General features: G+C 38.3%; 1 protein-coding gene across 3 annotated transcripts in view; it reads left to right on the top strand.

Annotated features, from left to right (window-relative positions):
• cabp1b (calcium binding protein 1b) overlaps positions 1-12,873 on the top strand; it is a 38,188-nt gene extending 25,315 nt beyond the window's left edge. The window contains exons 2-8 of one of the 3 annotated variants that reach the window (XM_034192716.1): positions 4,222-4,383; positions 6,876-6,906; positions 6,994-7,137; positions 8,220-8,329; positions 9,108-9,182; positions 9,284-9,356; positions 12,258-12,873. In XM_034192716.1, the coding sequence (XP_034048607.1) occupies positions 4,222-4,383; positions 6,876-6,906; positions 6,994-7,137; positions 8,220-8,329; positions 9,108-9,182; positions 9,284-9,356; positions 12,258-12,283 (621 nt within the window). In that variant the 3' untranslated portion in view covers positions 12,284-12,873. Of the gene's footprint in view, positions 1-4,075; positions 4,384-6,875; positions 6,907-6,993; positions 7,138-8,219; positions 8,330-9,107; positions 9,183-9,283; positions 9,357-12,257 lie in introns of those variants that run through there. The other 2 variants (XM_034192715.1, XM_034192714.1) reach the window with 2 other exon arrangements.
• The last annotated feature ends 4,065 nt before the right edge of the window (positions 12,874-16,938 follow it).

Here is a 16,938-nt window from a genome sequence, read left to right on the forward strand (position 1 = left end):
TAATGTGGAGGCCAAAGGACAACGAAGGGTCAATTACCCCAAGGTTCCTCACTTTGTCAGTGTGATGTATGACACACGAGCCGAGGCTGAGCATTAACTGGTCAAATTGATGCCGATGTCTCACTGGACCAAGAACCATCATTTCAGTCTTATCAGTGTTTAAAAGTAGGACGTTTCTAGACATCCAACTTCTCACTGCTGCAAGGCAGTCTTCTAAGGATTTTATGTGAACGAGATTACCAGCAGTTATCGGCATGTAAAACTGATTATCATCTGCATAGCAGTGAAAGGTAATCCCAAAATGCCGCAATATGTGCCCAAGGGGTGCTATATAAAGGGAGAAAAGCAGGGGCCTAAGACAGACCCCTGTGGAGCCCCAGATTTCATGTCACTAAGGTTAGAGGTAGTGTTACTGTACAAAACACAGTGAGAACGACTGGTCAAGTATGACGTCAACCATGCAAGGACACCCCCAGTAATCCCAAAATGATTTTCCAGCCTAACAAGTAGAATATGATGATCCACTGTATCAAATGCAGCACTGAGATCCAACAGCAACAGAACCGTAGTGGTGTCTGAATCCATTATAAGCAGAAGATCATTCACCACTTTAGTGGGAGCCGTCTCTGTGGAATGATATTTTCTAAAAGCAGACTGCAGTGGCTCAAAGAGATTATTCTCAGTAAGATAGTCTACAAGCTGCCGTTTCATTAAACAAGCAGGAGTCCAATTATGGACACGTGTCACAGAGGCCTAAAACCAACTATTTCAACCCTAGCTGTGTTTACAGCAAGGGTTTTGTGCAAATATAAAATCATAGAATTATGGTATTTTGAGGATGTGAGCATGAAACCCCAAACATATTCAAGTTTAAAGAAAGGTTTAAGTAAAACTCATCTTTTAGAATCCGACCCATTTAAGCCACTCTGATGAAGCTCTTTTTAATTTTTCAAAAGTGGTTAATTTTGTTTAACTTAACCTACCTAAGGTGAGTTAGTGATATATTATTTCATCTTACCAGCCAACAACACATGCTCCCCTGTTGAGCCCAGCTGCATGTGATCACGCGGTGCAAACAGGTGAACATTTCAAACATAACCGAGTCTCATATGCAATTAAAAAATAATTGAGAAACAGTTTTGTCAAAGATAAAGGCTTTGTTACTCAGCACATTTCTTGCATCTGTTGTCTTCATTTTGCCTGTGCATGCAGGAAATGATTAAAGCAGCAAGCAGATATCACACAAATATGTTTCCTTCACCACCCCAGCTGCGCCTCCTTGAGGAAATATAATATGACACACAACTGTCTGGTCCATCTGTGAAAACAAAGTTCTTGTTTGGCTTTAATTCTTCTACGACACTGGTTTTCTTATATAACTGTTAGAATGTGGCTTCATTGTCCTTTAATGGCGCAACATACCCGCCGACAGGCCTGATCCGTGCACCACCTGGCCAGATTACCAGGCTTGCAAATGGTGTTTAGGTGCTCATGTGCGTAAAAAGTAAATGATGAGCGGCAGAAAACACAGAGGGAAGCTCTGCTAAGGAGGAAGCAGGTTGTAGGAAAAGCACTTCCCTGATGAACTGACACTACAGTGAACACCTGAGATATAGGGTCCAAACACTGACATGGGCATAGATTGGTGGATGGACATATGGAGCATGTTTTTAGTTGGCGCAATATTTAGTTGGTGCAGGTTCTGATTGGAAGATCTCAAACTCCTGCTGGAAACATAAGGCTGGATCAGGTCCTTAATGTATTCCGGTGCCTGCCCATGTAGAGCTCTAAAGGTCAGCATGAGGATTTTGTAATTTATCTTGTAAAAAACAGAGAGCCAATGTAAAGACTTGAGGACAGGAGCAATATGCATTCTCCTGTGGGCGCGGGTAAGAAGTCATGCAGCAAAATTTTGCACTACCTGCAGGCGGGCCAGCTCTTTCTTATTGAGGCATGTAAAGAGACTGTTACAATAATCAAGTCGTGAAGAAACAAATGCATGCACAATCATCTCTAGCTCATTAAAAGCCACCATTTTGCGTAATTTGGAAATGTTTCGAATTTGGAAAAAACAGTTCTTAATGAGCTGCCTAGTGTGATGTTCCAAAGACATCCCTCCATCCAAAATGACACCCAGGTTACGCAGGCTACCTTTAACAGAGCTGCTCAGATTACCAAGGTGATTCTTAATGACAGACATAGCACTATCTGGAGCTACAATCAATGTCTCAGTCTTATTAGAATTCAACTGCAGGCTGTTTTCAGTAAGCCATTCTGTAATTTTAGTGAGACAACTAATGAGAGAACAAATTTTCTGTGCTTCAGTTGTCTTAAAAGAACAGTACAGCTGCAAGTCATCGGCATACAAATGGTAGGACACATCGCAGAACTGCTGGATCAGTTTACCAAGAGGAAGGATATACAGCAGGAACAAAATTGGACCCAGAACTGAGCCCTGTGGGACACCCCACAAAAGATCAGCAGATTCAGACATCACATTGTTCACAGAAACACTAAAAGTTCTACCAACCAAGTAAGAGCTAAACCACTCTAATACAGGACCTGACATGCCAACCGTATCCCGCAATCTATTAATCAAAATGCCATGGTCAACGGTATCGAATGCAGATGACAGATCCAATAAAACCAGCACAGAACATTTACCACTATCAGCGGCCATCATAATGTCACTAGTCACCTTCAACAGGGCAGTTTCAGTGGAATAAAACTCATGGTACCCGGACTGAAATGTGTCATAGATATTGTTAGTCTGCAAAAATGATTTAAGTTGGACACAGACCACCTTTTCCAAGACTTTAGCCAAAAAGGGGGTCTTTGATATTGGCCTAAAGTTCTTCAGTTACTACTACCCAGTTAACACATGACATTTGGGCAGTGTTATATATTGGTTATATTATATTTAGTTTAGTTATCAGAAACATTTCTTGAATGTTTTCCTAACATTATTACTTATTACTTCCTTTTATATATTGACAAGTCATGTTTATAGTTCAGGGAAATTTGACAAATATATAAATTTTAGTCTCCCCGTCTTTCTTACTCCATATTTCTTTCAATAACTAGACCAGGACTTGAAGTAACATTACCAAAATGTTCTCGGAACGTTTGGATGAAACATATCTTTCGGTGAATTCATGTAATGTTACCAAAATGATCTGGGCACCAAAAATAAACTTTCCTTTAAAAACGTTCCCAGAATGTAAGGTCTAACGTTCTCTAAACGTTTGTGCTAACGTTATTGTCAAACATTAAAATTCCTCTGAACCATTCCGAGAAGTTTACAGCTAACGTTGTGATAACATTCATCAAACATTCTTATAACACTTTGGGAACTTAATTTTGTTAGATGAGTAGTGCTTCTTTCTGTATATGATTTGATTTCATCATAACTGTGTTATGAGCCTTTCAGATGTATACTGAACTAAATATAAATGCAACTGTTTTGTTTTTGCTCCCATTTTTCATGAGCTGAGCTCAAAGATCTTAAACATTTTCTATATAGACAAAATACATATTTCTCTCAAATGGTGTTCACAAATCTGTCTAAATCTGTGTTAGTGAGCAATTCTCCTTTGTCGAGATAATCCATCCCATCTCATAGGTGTGGCATATCACTATGCTGTTTAGACAGCATGATTATTGCACAGGTGTGCCTTAGGCTGGCCACACTAAAAGGCCACTCTGAAATGTTCAGCATGGCCTTTGTTCAACAGATTTGAGACCAATATTTGAGAAAAACAGGTCTTCTGTGTATAGAGAAAATGTTTTAGATCTTTGACTTCAGATCATGAAAATGGGAGCAAAAACAAAAGTGTTGTGTTTATATTTTTGTTCAGTGTAGTTTTATGTGTTTTGCATGATATTTTTATATGCAGTAGTTTGCATAGATCACCAGAGGGTGGTGTGAGGGTGCATACCTCTGCCAAGGCCCAACCGGCCCTCTATTGATCTGTCCTCAACTGAGTTAAAGTTCAGGTGATCCTGGATCTGTATCCTGCTAAGAACATTTTGCAGTGTTACACAGAAAGGCTTCAACTGGATTTCTCATTAGTTGTTTACCTTCAGCATGGCTGACGATCAGACTCCACCCCCCTCCATGACTGATTGAGACTCTGTGACACTTAGTCCAACCAAATGTCCCACACCCGTGTCAGTCCCGTGTTGTCACAAATCGAGTCTCTACCCCTGTCCCAGGGTGAGAAGAAGAACTACAGAGCAGTGCAATCCTGTGAGGAGGGGGGCTCTGGGGGAGCCTATCTTGAGCCACTAATTGCGCTGGCACAGAATGGAGCCAACATGAACAGTGTGCTGGGGCCTGCGTGCATCTTTCTACGAAAGGGCTTTGCTGAGAGCCGACAGGCTGTACGTAAGTCCAGATAACATCCTGTGCATGCTTATCCAGTGTTTAGTGCATAATACAACATGTGCACACTGATGTTGTATGTAACAAAAACCTCTCAATAATACCACAATGTAGTGCGCTTTGAACGTGGCCTTTGCAAGGTTGTTTTGATTCTGATAACTGGTAATCTGTCCCACATGAGCATTCTCAACGATGGAAGACAGTCAGTGGTTGTGGAGGATAGTGTGGTGATGAATGAGGCTGTACTTGTGGATATTAGTAGCTGGGACATAGACATATATTGTCTGTGGTTCATATCCTGGTCTTATAGCTGGTGCAGATTATTCCTCAGGGTTATCACACAACACAATACCAGAGATACCACAAATTTTGAGGCAGCGTGAAGTTTGAATGCTGATGGCAGGAATGACCACCAGAATGTTCATTTCACAACCATAATGTTTCCACATACCTCTGTGTACCTGTCACTGACGACTTTAACCCTTTCAGTTGTATTGAAGCCTCTGTGATATCTGATGTACTGTTTGTGTAAAGCTCCTCCTTCCTTTTTTCAGTATTTGCTTAAAGTGGGTGTCAAAACATCTGGGTAACGGATCCAGTAGGGGATTGCCTGCTGGGGTGAAATACAGTGGGAACCTTCTATGACCCATGGCCACTATGATAACCTTGAATGCCCAACAAGAACTTTGAACACAAGATGGCTAATGGAGCTTTGATTAAACAAGAAGTCCTCAATGGATGATCAGGTGGACTAGGGGATGGTTTGTAATCCAATGGCTGTATAGGTGGATGAAGGCTGTTACAAGTCCTCCCTGATCATCTGGGACCAGGCTAAGGATCTGTGAAGGACCGTGTTTGTCAGTGTGCATTGATAGTCCCACATTAAATGAACTCGTGTGTCTCTAGATCAACCATGGATGTAGCTATCCTGTCCAGGAATCGATCAAGAGACAATCTTCGTTCACCACAGAGAGACTTTCATGAAAATACACACCAAGTAGACTGAATTTTTTTTTAACTTGTGCAGTGAATTTCACAAAGACCTGTGCTGTGCCTGGAAGATAGCTTTGAAATACTAACATTCAACAGTCAAGCTCCTTCAGTTGCTTGAATGTTCATAATCAAATTGTGTCATTGGAAAAGTGGAAAGAAACTATTCTGGTGAATTTCACATATTATACATATGAGTTATGTTTTACAGCTATATTACTAGCTTGTCGCCTCTTGTTTGTTTCTGTGCAATAGTGTTTTGTACAATTTCACGCATATGAACTGTGGAAACCCATATTCCCAGTACGTTATGTACATAAATCTCTATGTTCCCAAAGTCCATGAGTCCCAGTTCAGTTTTCATATTAACCTTACGCCTTCCCACAGTAGGGGACTTTCACCCTTTTAGAGCTGAGCATCTGGAAGCACAGGCCCCTTGAACTATGGAACACAGAAAGTTGGGAACATAGGACCGTTTGTCATGGTGCCATTATCTACCATATAAATCTGGGGAATATAGGGCCTTTAAAACATAAGGATGACTCCAAAATGGACCTCTCGTGACTGCTGTGGTCTCCCTATACAAATGGATTTCTTTGAGTTGAACACCAGAGGGCAAATCACGTATATTAGGGACATTAGCCAAGTGGTATGTGAATATAATGCATAAGACTCTCCCAATTTGGTTTGCAGCTGGTCTCACAACTGCAGACCATGGGTAACCACACCAGCCCAGGAGTGCCACATTCAGCTTCTTCACCTAATAAAATAATGCTTTTTTCAAGATCAACTCCACATTTTAGAGTGGGCTTTTAATGTAACTAGTCCCGTGCAATAATCATGCTGTCTAATCAGCATCTTGACATAAAGTGAAGTATAGGGGATTAAATTTGCAGAAAAAAAAAATTGAAACTGAAAGTCTACATATTGATTTTGCAGTTTTAAAAATACAATGTGTTCAAATAAAAACAAAAAAAATAGAACGTGTAGGCGTTTGTGCAGTTTGACTATAATGTCAAGGATTCAAAGCTTTTTTTGTCATATATCCAGAGTACATTGCACAGAGTATCATGAAATTCTTACTTGAATGCCTTCTTCACAGATTAGACACTTAACAAGCAGTACAGCATTACAATAAATACAATATTTTTGATTTTGGATTTTTTTTTTTTCGCATCTGAACAAACTAAAGGTCCCAAATTTAATCCTGTAGAAGAGCTCCTCAACACAGATTTTAACAAATTTTTGAGGAAAATTAGGGAAAAATAAACCTTACTTCTACTCTTAAAAAATGGTAGCGTGTTCCATTTATATTTGGAACAGGGTGCCAAGGTGACCTCTGCCTGTCTAGCTAGAAAACAAACCTTTTCACATTCACAACATGTAGCTGCACCGTTCTCTCTCACTCTCTGTTTTTTAAAAGCATGATGTTGTGTGTAAATGCCTTTCTTGGCTTGCACCGCTTTGCTTGGCTCTTACCCATCGTTCTGATCCTTCACAGGACCGAGAGTTAAGGCCAGAAGAAATGGATGGTATGTTACAAAAGGGGAGAAAATGCATCACAAAATAATATTTTAGCAGTTTGCATCTCACTCACTCTCACTCCGTTCTATTTTCAGAGCTACGTGAAGCATTTAAGGAGTTTGACAAAGACAAAGATGGTTTCATTGGGTGCAAAGACCTGGGGAACTGCATGAGAACTATGGGTTACATGCCGACAGAGATGGAGCTGATAGAACTGAGCCAGCAGATCAACATGAACTGTAAGCAAACTGTAGGCATGTGTATGGAAGTAAATCTGTGCCATCAGAGTTTGAATTTGAATTTTGAAGGTTGAATGTTTTTAGCATCAGAATCAGAGTTTGAAGTCGAATTTCTAAGGTTGAATTAGCATCAAAATATTCAGCCTCAAAAAGGTCAACCTAAAAAAATTCAACCTAAAAAAATTCAACCTCAAAAAAATTCAACCTAAAAAAAATCAACCTCAAAAAACCCAACCTCAAAAAATTAAACCTAAAAAAAAAAAATTAAACCTCAAAAAATAGAAAAGCAGGGAGAAGGTCACTGCTCAGAGGCTGAACTAACCAACTAACCTAAAACAAATCAACTCCAAATAAATTCAACCTAAAAAAAAATTCAACCTAAAAAATTAAACCTCAAAAAAATTCAACCTAAAAAAAATCAACCTCAAAAAACCCAACCTCAAAAAATTAAACCTAAAAAAAAAAAAAAATTAAACCTCAAAAAATAGAAAAGCAGGGAGAAGCTCACTGCTCAGAGGCTGAACTAACCAACTAACCTAAAACAAATTAACTCCAAAAAAATTCAACCTAAATAAATTCAACCTAAAAAAAATTCAACCTAAAAAAAAAAATCAATCAATCCCCGTCTCAATCATACAACATTTATGTGTGGAAGTAAATCTGTGATGTTGGATGATTGAGACAGGGATCAATTGATTTTTTTTTTTTTCTGTTCAATTTTTTTGAGGTTGATTTGTTTTAGGTTGAATTTTTTGAGGTTAAATTTTTTTTAGGTTGAATTTTTTTATTTTAGGTTGAAGTTTTTGAGGCGGAATAATTTGATGCTAATCAAATTCAACCTTAGAAATCCAAAACTTTTGATGCTAAAAACATTCAACCTTAAAAATTTAAATTCAAACTCTGATGGCACAGATTTACTTCCATACACGTGTGCAGTTTGAAAGATGATTGCTACCCCCCCCGCCACACACACACATACACAAAAAGTGCATGTGTGGATGAATGTTTTAAACTCACTACCACACAACATGAGAAGTATTTTTCACTATAAGCACACACTCTTCTCTCTCTCTGTGCACCAGTGGGAGGACACGTCGATTTTGAGGACTTTGTTGAACTGATGGCACCCAAACTGCTGGCTGAAACAGCCGATATGATCGGAGTCAAAGAGCTGCGAGACGCATTCAAGGAGGTGAAGAAATTCCAGCACATAACATCAGTAAATTGCAAAACTACATAACGCCACACTGTAAAAAAAAAAAAAAAAAAAAAAAAATCCCTTGTTTTTACAGAAAAATTCTGGCAGCTGTGGTTGCCAGGGAAATTCTGTAAAAATTAGTCGTTGTAAAAGGTTTTACATAAATTATGTAAATTTTACAGTGTAAACCTGTTGTAATTTTATTGTCTATTTAGAAGATAAAATCTCTACAAAATGGCCAATTTATGTTTAATTATCCTCAAAATGTAGTTTAAACAGACACATCACCTCTTTTATCAAAGCCTTAATTGTCAGCATTTTACTGTACAGTATTTGTGAAATTCTAATTTGTAAAGCCTAACTGTATTATACAGTTTTTGGTATTACAGTTTTTCTGTGTTTAAACTACAGTCATTTGTAAAGTGTACAATGGTATATGATTATTTGAACACATTTGTACTGTTCAGTTTTGTTCCACATTTTATACTTTATTATTATCCCCCCCTTTTTTTTACCGTTTTTATGTCATGATTTCACAGGATTTCCTCATTAACTTCAGAATTTTTTTTACAGTGCACACACTTTTTCTTTCTCAAACACACACACACACACACACACACACACATATATATATATATATAAGTTTTCATATTTTTATATTATATGATAGGTAAGTAAAGTGGAAAATAGGGAATTAATTTTGGAAAAGTTAGGAGTGAAATTTAGTGAAACCTGGTTTTTTGTTGTTGTTGTTGTTGTTTTCTCATCTCAGTTTGACACAAATGGCGATGGGCAGATCAGCACAGCAGAACTTCGAGAAGCCATGAAGAAACTTTTAGGACAGCAGGTAGAGAGTTGCTTTTCCTTTAGTCATTCTTCGTCAATCCCAGTTACTCATCAAAATTCGTTTGTCCACTTGCACAGAAGCTCACACTTTGACTTTTTCAGGTTGGCCACAGAGATCTGGAGGACATCCTGCGAGACATTGATCTTAACGGAGATGGCCACGTAGACTTTGAGGGTTAGTGAACAGATTGTTGTCAGAGACAGTCAGAGACTTGAATTCAAACATTCTTTCCAAACATTCTTGCTCCAATTTCCTCCTTCTTGAATGCACATATTCACAACATAATTCCAACACGTGTCTTCTTGATATCCCACTGCCATGATGCACAGGTATGAAAAGTGGGTCTGTTTGTCAGATTATCTCCAAACCAAAGGATTATATCACCTCATGGATTACTGCTTGAGAAAATGATGCATGTATGTTTGAATATGCAACAGCTAAACAGAGTATCTGTATAAATTTTTCATAAGCATGGAAAATTTTTGAGTTTAAGTCAGTGAGAGAAAATAACACATACGCATGTATGTACGTATCTGGTCACTCATTGACCTCGAAATTACTGACTGAATTGAATGTCTTCAAGCTGTACTTCAATGATGAGGAAAAATAAATGCTACAACAACAAAAGAGAAAAAAAAACATCAAAAAAGTCCACCAAAATCCAGCTGCCCCATTTAACAATGAAAACACAAACATTAATTATGTTCAAGGTTAGACCAAGTTTTATGATAAAACATACGCCAGATACCAATGCAGATATGACAGAATCCGCTGTGGCAACCCCGAATGTACGGGAACAGCCGAACAACAACAACAACAACACACACACACACACATATATAAACGCAACACTTTTGGTTTTGCTCCCATTTTGTATGAGATGAACTCAAAGATCTAAAACTTTTTCCACATACACAATATCACCATTTCCCTCAAATATTGTTCACAAACCAGTCTAAATCTGTGATAGTGAGCACTTCTCCTTTGCTGAGATAATCCATCCCACCTCACAGGTGTGCCATATCAAGATGCTGATTAGACACCATGATTAGTGCACAGGTGTGCCTTAGACTGCCCACAATAAAAGGCCACTCTGAAAGGTGCAGTTTTATCACACAGCACAATGCCACAGATGTCGCAAGATTTGAGGGAGCGTGCAATTGGCGTGCTGACAGCAGGAATGTCAACCAGAGCTGTTGCTCGTGTATTGAATGTTCATTTCTCTACCATAAGCCGTCTCCAAAGGCGTTTCAGAGAATTTGGCAGTACATCCAACCAGCCTCACAACCGCAGACCACGTGTAACCACACCAGCCCAGGACCTCCACATCCAGCATGTTCACCTCCAAGATCGTCTGAGACCAGCCACTCGGACAGCTGCTGAAACAATCGGTTTGCATAACCAAAGAATTTCTGCACAAACTGTCAGAAACCGTCTCAGGGAAGCTCATCTGCATGCTCGTCGTCCTCATCGGGGTCTCGACCTGACTCCAGTTCGTCGTCGTAACCGACTTGAGTGGGCAAATGCTCACATTTGCTGGCGTTTGGCATGTTGGAGAGGTGTTCTCTTCACGGATGAATCCCGGTTCACACTGTTCAGGGCAGATGGCAGACAGCGTGTGTGGCGTCGTGTGGGTGAGCGGTTTTCTAATGTCAATGTTGTGGATCGAGTGGCCCATGGTGGCGGTGGGGTTATGGTATGGGCAGGCGTCTGTTATGGATGAAGAACACAGGTGCATTTTATTGATGGCGTTTTGAATGCACAGAGATACCGTGATGAGATCCTGAGGCCCATTGTTGTGCCATACATCCAAGAACATCACCTCATGTTGCAGCAGGATAATGCACGGCCCCATGTTGCAAGGATCTGTACACAATTCTTGGAAGCTGAAAATGTCCCAGTTCTTGCATGGCCGGCATACTCACCGGACATGTCACCCATTGAGCATGTTTGGGATGCTCTGGACTGGCGTATACGACAGCGTGTACCAGTTCCTGCCAATATGCAGCAACTTTGCACAGCCATTGAAGAGGAGTGGACCAACATTCCACAGGCCACAATTGACAACCTGATCAACTCTATGCGAAGGAGATGTGTTGCACTGCATGAGGCAAATGGTGGTCACACCAGATACTGACTGGTATCCCCCCCAATAAAACAAAACTGCACCTTTCAGAGTGGCCTTTTATTGTGGGCAGTCTAAGGCACACCTGTGCACTAATCATGGTGTCTAATCAGCATCTTGATATGGCACACCTGTGAGGTGGGATGGATTATCTCAGCAAAGGAGAAGTGCTCACTATCACAGATTTAGACTGGTTTGTGAACAATATTTGAGGGAAATGGTGATATTGTGTATGTGGAAAAAGTTTTAGATCTTTGAGTTCATCTCGTACAAAATGGGAGCAAAACCAAAAGTGTTGCGTTTATATTTTTGTTGAGTATATATATATCTATACAGGAGCATGCACATAACTGGTAGTCATGGTGCTTGTGCGTGCTAAAAATAAATTATGCTAAAAATAAATGATGCACAGCTGAAAACACAAAAATTATAGGAAAAGTGTTTCCTTCTGTGTGCTGTCTGCTGTGCATCAATGATTTTTAGCACACACGAGCATGATGAGTACCAATTTTATATATATATATATATATATATATATATATATAAGGTGGATGAGCTGTGTTAAAACAATAAGACATTTGCAATCATCAGTTTGCACAGGTGGATCTAGCTTCAGGTGAAGGTGGGGGGGTTGTGACTTGGTACACCACAACTCCCCCTACTCCCACAAATCCATAGTCCTTTTTCTTGCATTCTAAGCCAATCTGGAAAGCTAAATGCTGTCTCTCTTGTCTTCTGTCTTAATACACAATTTTTATTTAACACTGAAAATCTTCTGCATGCAGCAGTGATCGTTTTTGCAATCCACAGATTTGGTACAAATGAAACTTTGGATAACGTTTAGACACTGGCACTGTTCACCAAGAGTTTATAGTTGCAAGCCATGCAATAGTTCCACCTGCTGTATCTCTCCCACCTGTGCAATAATATCCCCTTTTCTGTATTTGCAGAATTTGTGCGAATGATGTCTCGGTGAGTTCCTGAAAAATCTGAGATAAAGATCAAGACATGGATTTTTCAGTTGAGTCTCTGACATGGACAACAAAAGAAGCCAAAGGAGGGTAATGATGGATTTTCAACTTCAAGAACTGTAATTTGAAGAAGCACTGAAACTGCCACACTGAAGCTCAAAGGCTGACGGCTGCAGCTGCGAGCAACACTGTCGATCACATGCTGCTGAGGACTCACAGAACTAACATACACCAACAGCCACTTTTCTGACTTTTACAAAGTATATTTTAAAAGTAAAACCTCGTTCAGTAATTACAGCACTTCTGTTGCTGACAGGGTTTTTGACCCAATGGGTGAAGAAATATGGGACATTTGTTTTTTTTAACACAATACTGTTGTTATTAAAATCTGTGTCAATGAATTATTTTATAATAATATGACTCTATTATTCCTATATGCATGTATTCATTTTTAAATGCATTAAAGAAAAAAAAAATCATTAAACTACAAATAAATAAGCAATAAATTAAGTTATATTAACATATCAGAAATTGTTATCAGAATATGTGAGCAAGTGTTTAATCAGTTATGCTAAATAAAAAATGTAAAAAAAAATGTAAGAAATTAACATAACTGCAGCAATAAAAAAACAAAAAACATTTTCAAATGTAGTAGCATGAGTGCAGGAACTGGAGGAAGGGAGTGATATGTTGTGTTCACCCCCCCCCCCCCCCCCCACACACACACAAGTAAAATCCCACAAACATTTCAAATTTTATTAAGTTCGAGAGAGCACAGGTAATTTTGTATACCTATATTAATTTGAACTTAATACTGCAATGAGTAACTTTCAGTAGTCTTAGTGATACTGCTCAGTGAGCACCTTTAGTAAGTGTATTTATACTTATTAAAAACACAGAAATTAAAAGCAAATAAATAATTAAAATGAAATGTTTTCCTAAAGTATACCATTTTCTTCTTATTATTAGTAGTAGAAGTAGTATAGTAGTAGTAATGGCTGAGTACTGTGATGACCCCATAGTAGAGAACAGACACAATCCTGAGTACAGTGTTGCATTAATCAAAACCTGTAAAGTGCCCATAACACAGGTATCAAGCAGATGCATAGAACAACAGAGTTCATGAGACATCAGGCAACAACAGTTCAAGGAATCCAGCCAAAAGTCAAATGTGAAGAGATCACTCAGTGTGGTAACAGTGTTGCGAACAGGTGAAGGGGTTAACCAGAAACACAGGCTCCAGATCGATGCACACAAGCAGGCAGTCCGCAAGTCAACAATGTCTGTGAGGGAGAGAGAGCTGTCAGAGATCAGTCATACCAGCAAAACATCCCAATAATCAGCAGACTAAACTCAGTAAACACCAGGAGGCAGTGTAGAGTGACAACTGGTATTCAAACATGGAGATAACAAGACATGAGGACAGACAAGGAAAATACAGCTCACATACCAGCAGTCGGGGGGATATGAAAGCAGGAGATGAAAAAGAACAGAGACGCAAGTGGGAGGACAGACTGGAGAAAAGAAAATGAAAAGAGATAAGGGAAGGCAAAGTCAAAGTAAAATGGGAAGTCAACAAAAAGTGAGCAGAACTCAAAAAATGGCTAAAGTATGCAACAAAGAACAGTGGTTATCCCCCAAAAACACAAGATGAAGAAAACGGACTGGTTTTTGACATGATTATTATCCATCCATCCATTTTCTATACCCACTTACTCCAAATAAGGGTCACGGAAGGGCTGGAGCCTATCCCAGCAGTCATAGGACGTGAGGCGGGGCACAGCCTGTACAGGACCCCAGTCTTTCGCAGGGCCACATATAGACAAACAAACATATACACAGGTTGGAGCCTACTTTACCAATCATAGGGTGATGGGTGGGGTACACCCTGGACAGGATGCCCATCTATCACAGGATTATTATTGTTTTTTTTTTTTGTTTTTTTTTACAGTTTTCCACTATTCCGTGGGTGTGTTGATGCATGGGTGGGGGGTGATCCCAAAGTTACCTACAATACAGAACATTCATTTCTGATGCTGAATATATCTTATGCACAAACACAATGTGTCATTGTAGCATTTTTCATTGTGATTTTGATCTTGTCACAGCTTTTGTTTGTTTATGTTGTGTAGATTTACTGTTTATTCCCCCACTGAATATGCTGTTGTCATACTTTGTCAAAGGAAAGCCAATATTTATTCTGTAATTCTGTGTGCTGATGCACTCGTACAGCCTTTCTGTATTTAATGACATGAGTATCTTACTGTGATATATGCCCTACCTGTATGTACTTAAGACCTGGAAGTGCTACGACTCCATAAGGGCGATTTCTCTGCAGCTCGTTGGTACTGTGATAGGACTTTTACATACATTTTATGAATACTGATTATTTCTGCATGGCTTTTGATCATCTGTATTGTGCCATTTATGATCCTAGCACATGGTGGTAGGTAGTCAACAGTGCTTTTATAATTGTACTTGTGTACTACTTTTTGTGAGTATGCAAAACAGACATGAAGCGATAGAATTTCACTTTGGTGGAACGCTGATTCTTTAACATTTATACCTCAGTATGAACTGATTATTAACTTCATCCATACACTGCAACTGACAACCTTCACTTGCTTTCTTACCCTCTTACTGTCTTTATCAGAATTCAAAGGAAGCAGTGTTTTTTTAATGAAAAAACCAAAGAAACTTGAAAATAAAACTATCTTGAGTCTCATTTAGAGTGTGTATCTCGTGTATATATATATATATATATATATATATATATATATATATATATATATATATATATATATATATATATATATATATATATATATATATATATATATGTGTGTGTGTGTGTGTGTGTGACTTGGATTTTTTTTTTTTAATGTGACCTGTTGGCCTCCTTTTCAAACAGGCTTTCTGAAATGGCCTTATCGGGCAGCTAAACTGGTGGTTGACTGTTTAAGAACAGAAATGTGGGGGAAATATGCATGCTATAAGATAAGCTATTCTTTGAAAGGGAAGTCTTATTTTACTTGTATTATCTGTGTGACACTGATCATGCTGGAAACAGCTGCAGTCTGTTGCAAAATAGATCAAAATAAAAGTTTTTTATTAGAAATGTAGCACAAATTGTCTGAACTTGTATGTGTGCTGTAGTTTGTCGGTATACAAAAAAAATTGTTTCACTCTTCTGAAACACTTGCAATACTAATAAAACCAATGATCTGGATATGATTATTTCAAAATGCTCAAATGTTAAATGAAACAAATGCTACAGAAAATTATTCTTTTGTTTTCAAAACACGACACAAAAAATTGTTTTAATAGGTGATTCTTCCAAAAGATTTGAAATCTTAAATGCAACAAATAATTTGCTAAATTATTCTCTCTTTTTAAATGCATGCAAAGCTGAATAAAACAAGTGATGAGGATATTTAAAAAATAAATGCTCAAAACAGAACAAAACAAATGCTTCAGAAAGTGATTCAGTCTTTTTAAAAGTTAAAAACACTTTGATGGCAGCATCTATTAGACTGCCCACAAAATAAACCACTGGCGACATAATATTTTTCAAATCTGCATAAACTGTTTTTTAAAAAATGACCAAATTGGTTGAATTCAATAATGCATGATTGGACCATAAATTATTGTCCTTTTGCAATTTAATCCGGGGCAATGTGCATAATTAGGTATTTCTCTTGACATTCCAGAACGTCCACATGGATCAGTAGTTAAACATCATGATGTCCAGATGTGCAGTTGAGGGTTGATGGGAATGTTGCGCACATAATCAACAAAAGTCAAAGACCGACACCTTGTGGCCACAGGTTAACATTGCAGCCCCACAGTGCTGGATTGCTTATTTATTTAATTATTTATGTTTGATCTTTACAGATTAAACATATTGATATATTGTTATTATTGTGTAATGTATATAAATTTACATGAATGTATTTAGACAAAAAAGAACACAATATTTAAAATGAGATTTAAATATATTACAAGCAAATTGAATGCAAGCAGTTGTTTAACATTCACCAAAATGTAACAGCATATATTTTGGTACGAATGTACTATTGTGTAATGTACATAAATTTACAAGAAGCTAGTATTTTTCCAAAGAAAAACAATAATATTTTATAATGAAATTTATATGCATTCCAAGACAATGGTATGCATGCAGTTGTCTAATATTCACCAAACTTTAACGTCATATATTTAGCTACAGTAGAGGTGGGCGATACCGGGAATTTTGGTATTGATCCGATACCAAGTAGATACAGACCCAGTATCACCGATATCGATACTGATACTTTTTCATTTTTAACCTTCATAGATCCAAAGGATCCAAAAGACCTAGGATAGAATTTCGCCAAACATTGTACGTGACAACAAAATACTTTATTATCACAATCAACATTTTTGTTTAACAAAATATCACTCAACACAAAATCTCCTGAGGTAGAGGGCTGACAAACCACAATACAAGGGTGCGCTGCTCCGTGTTGTGTGACACAGCGCAGCGCTGCTCTTACAGAGAGTAGACTTTGATGAATCTGCGTGCGCAGCAATCAGTGCATGTGGGAGAGAAAAAAAGCTTGAGTATCGATCTTTTTACACGAGGATCATTTAATATCAATACCAGCGTTGGTATCCATAT

Source organism: Thalassophryne amazonica, chromosome 17 (genome assembly GCF_902500255.1).
Source record: "Thalassophryne amazonica chromosome 17, fThaAma1.1, whole genome shotgun sequence".
Classification (NCBI taxonomy): Eukaryota; Metazoa; Chordata; class Actinopteri; order Batrachoidiformes; family Batrachoididae; genus Thalassophryne; species Thalassophryne amazonica.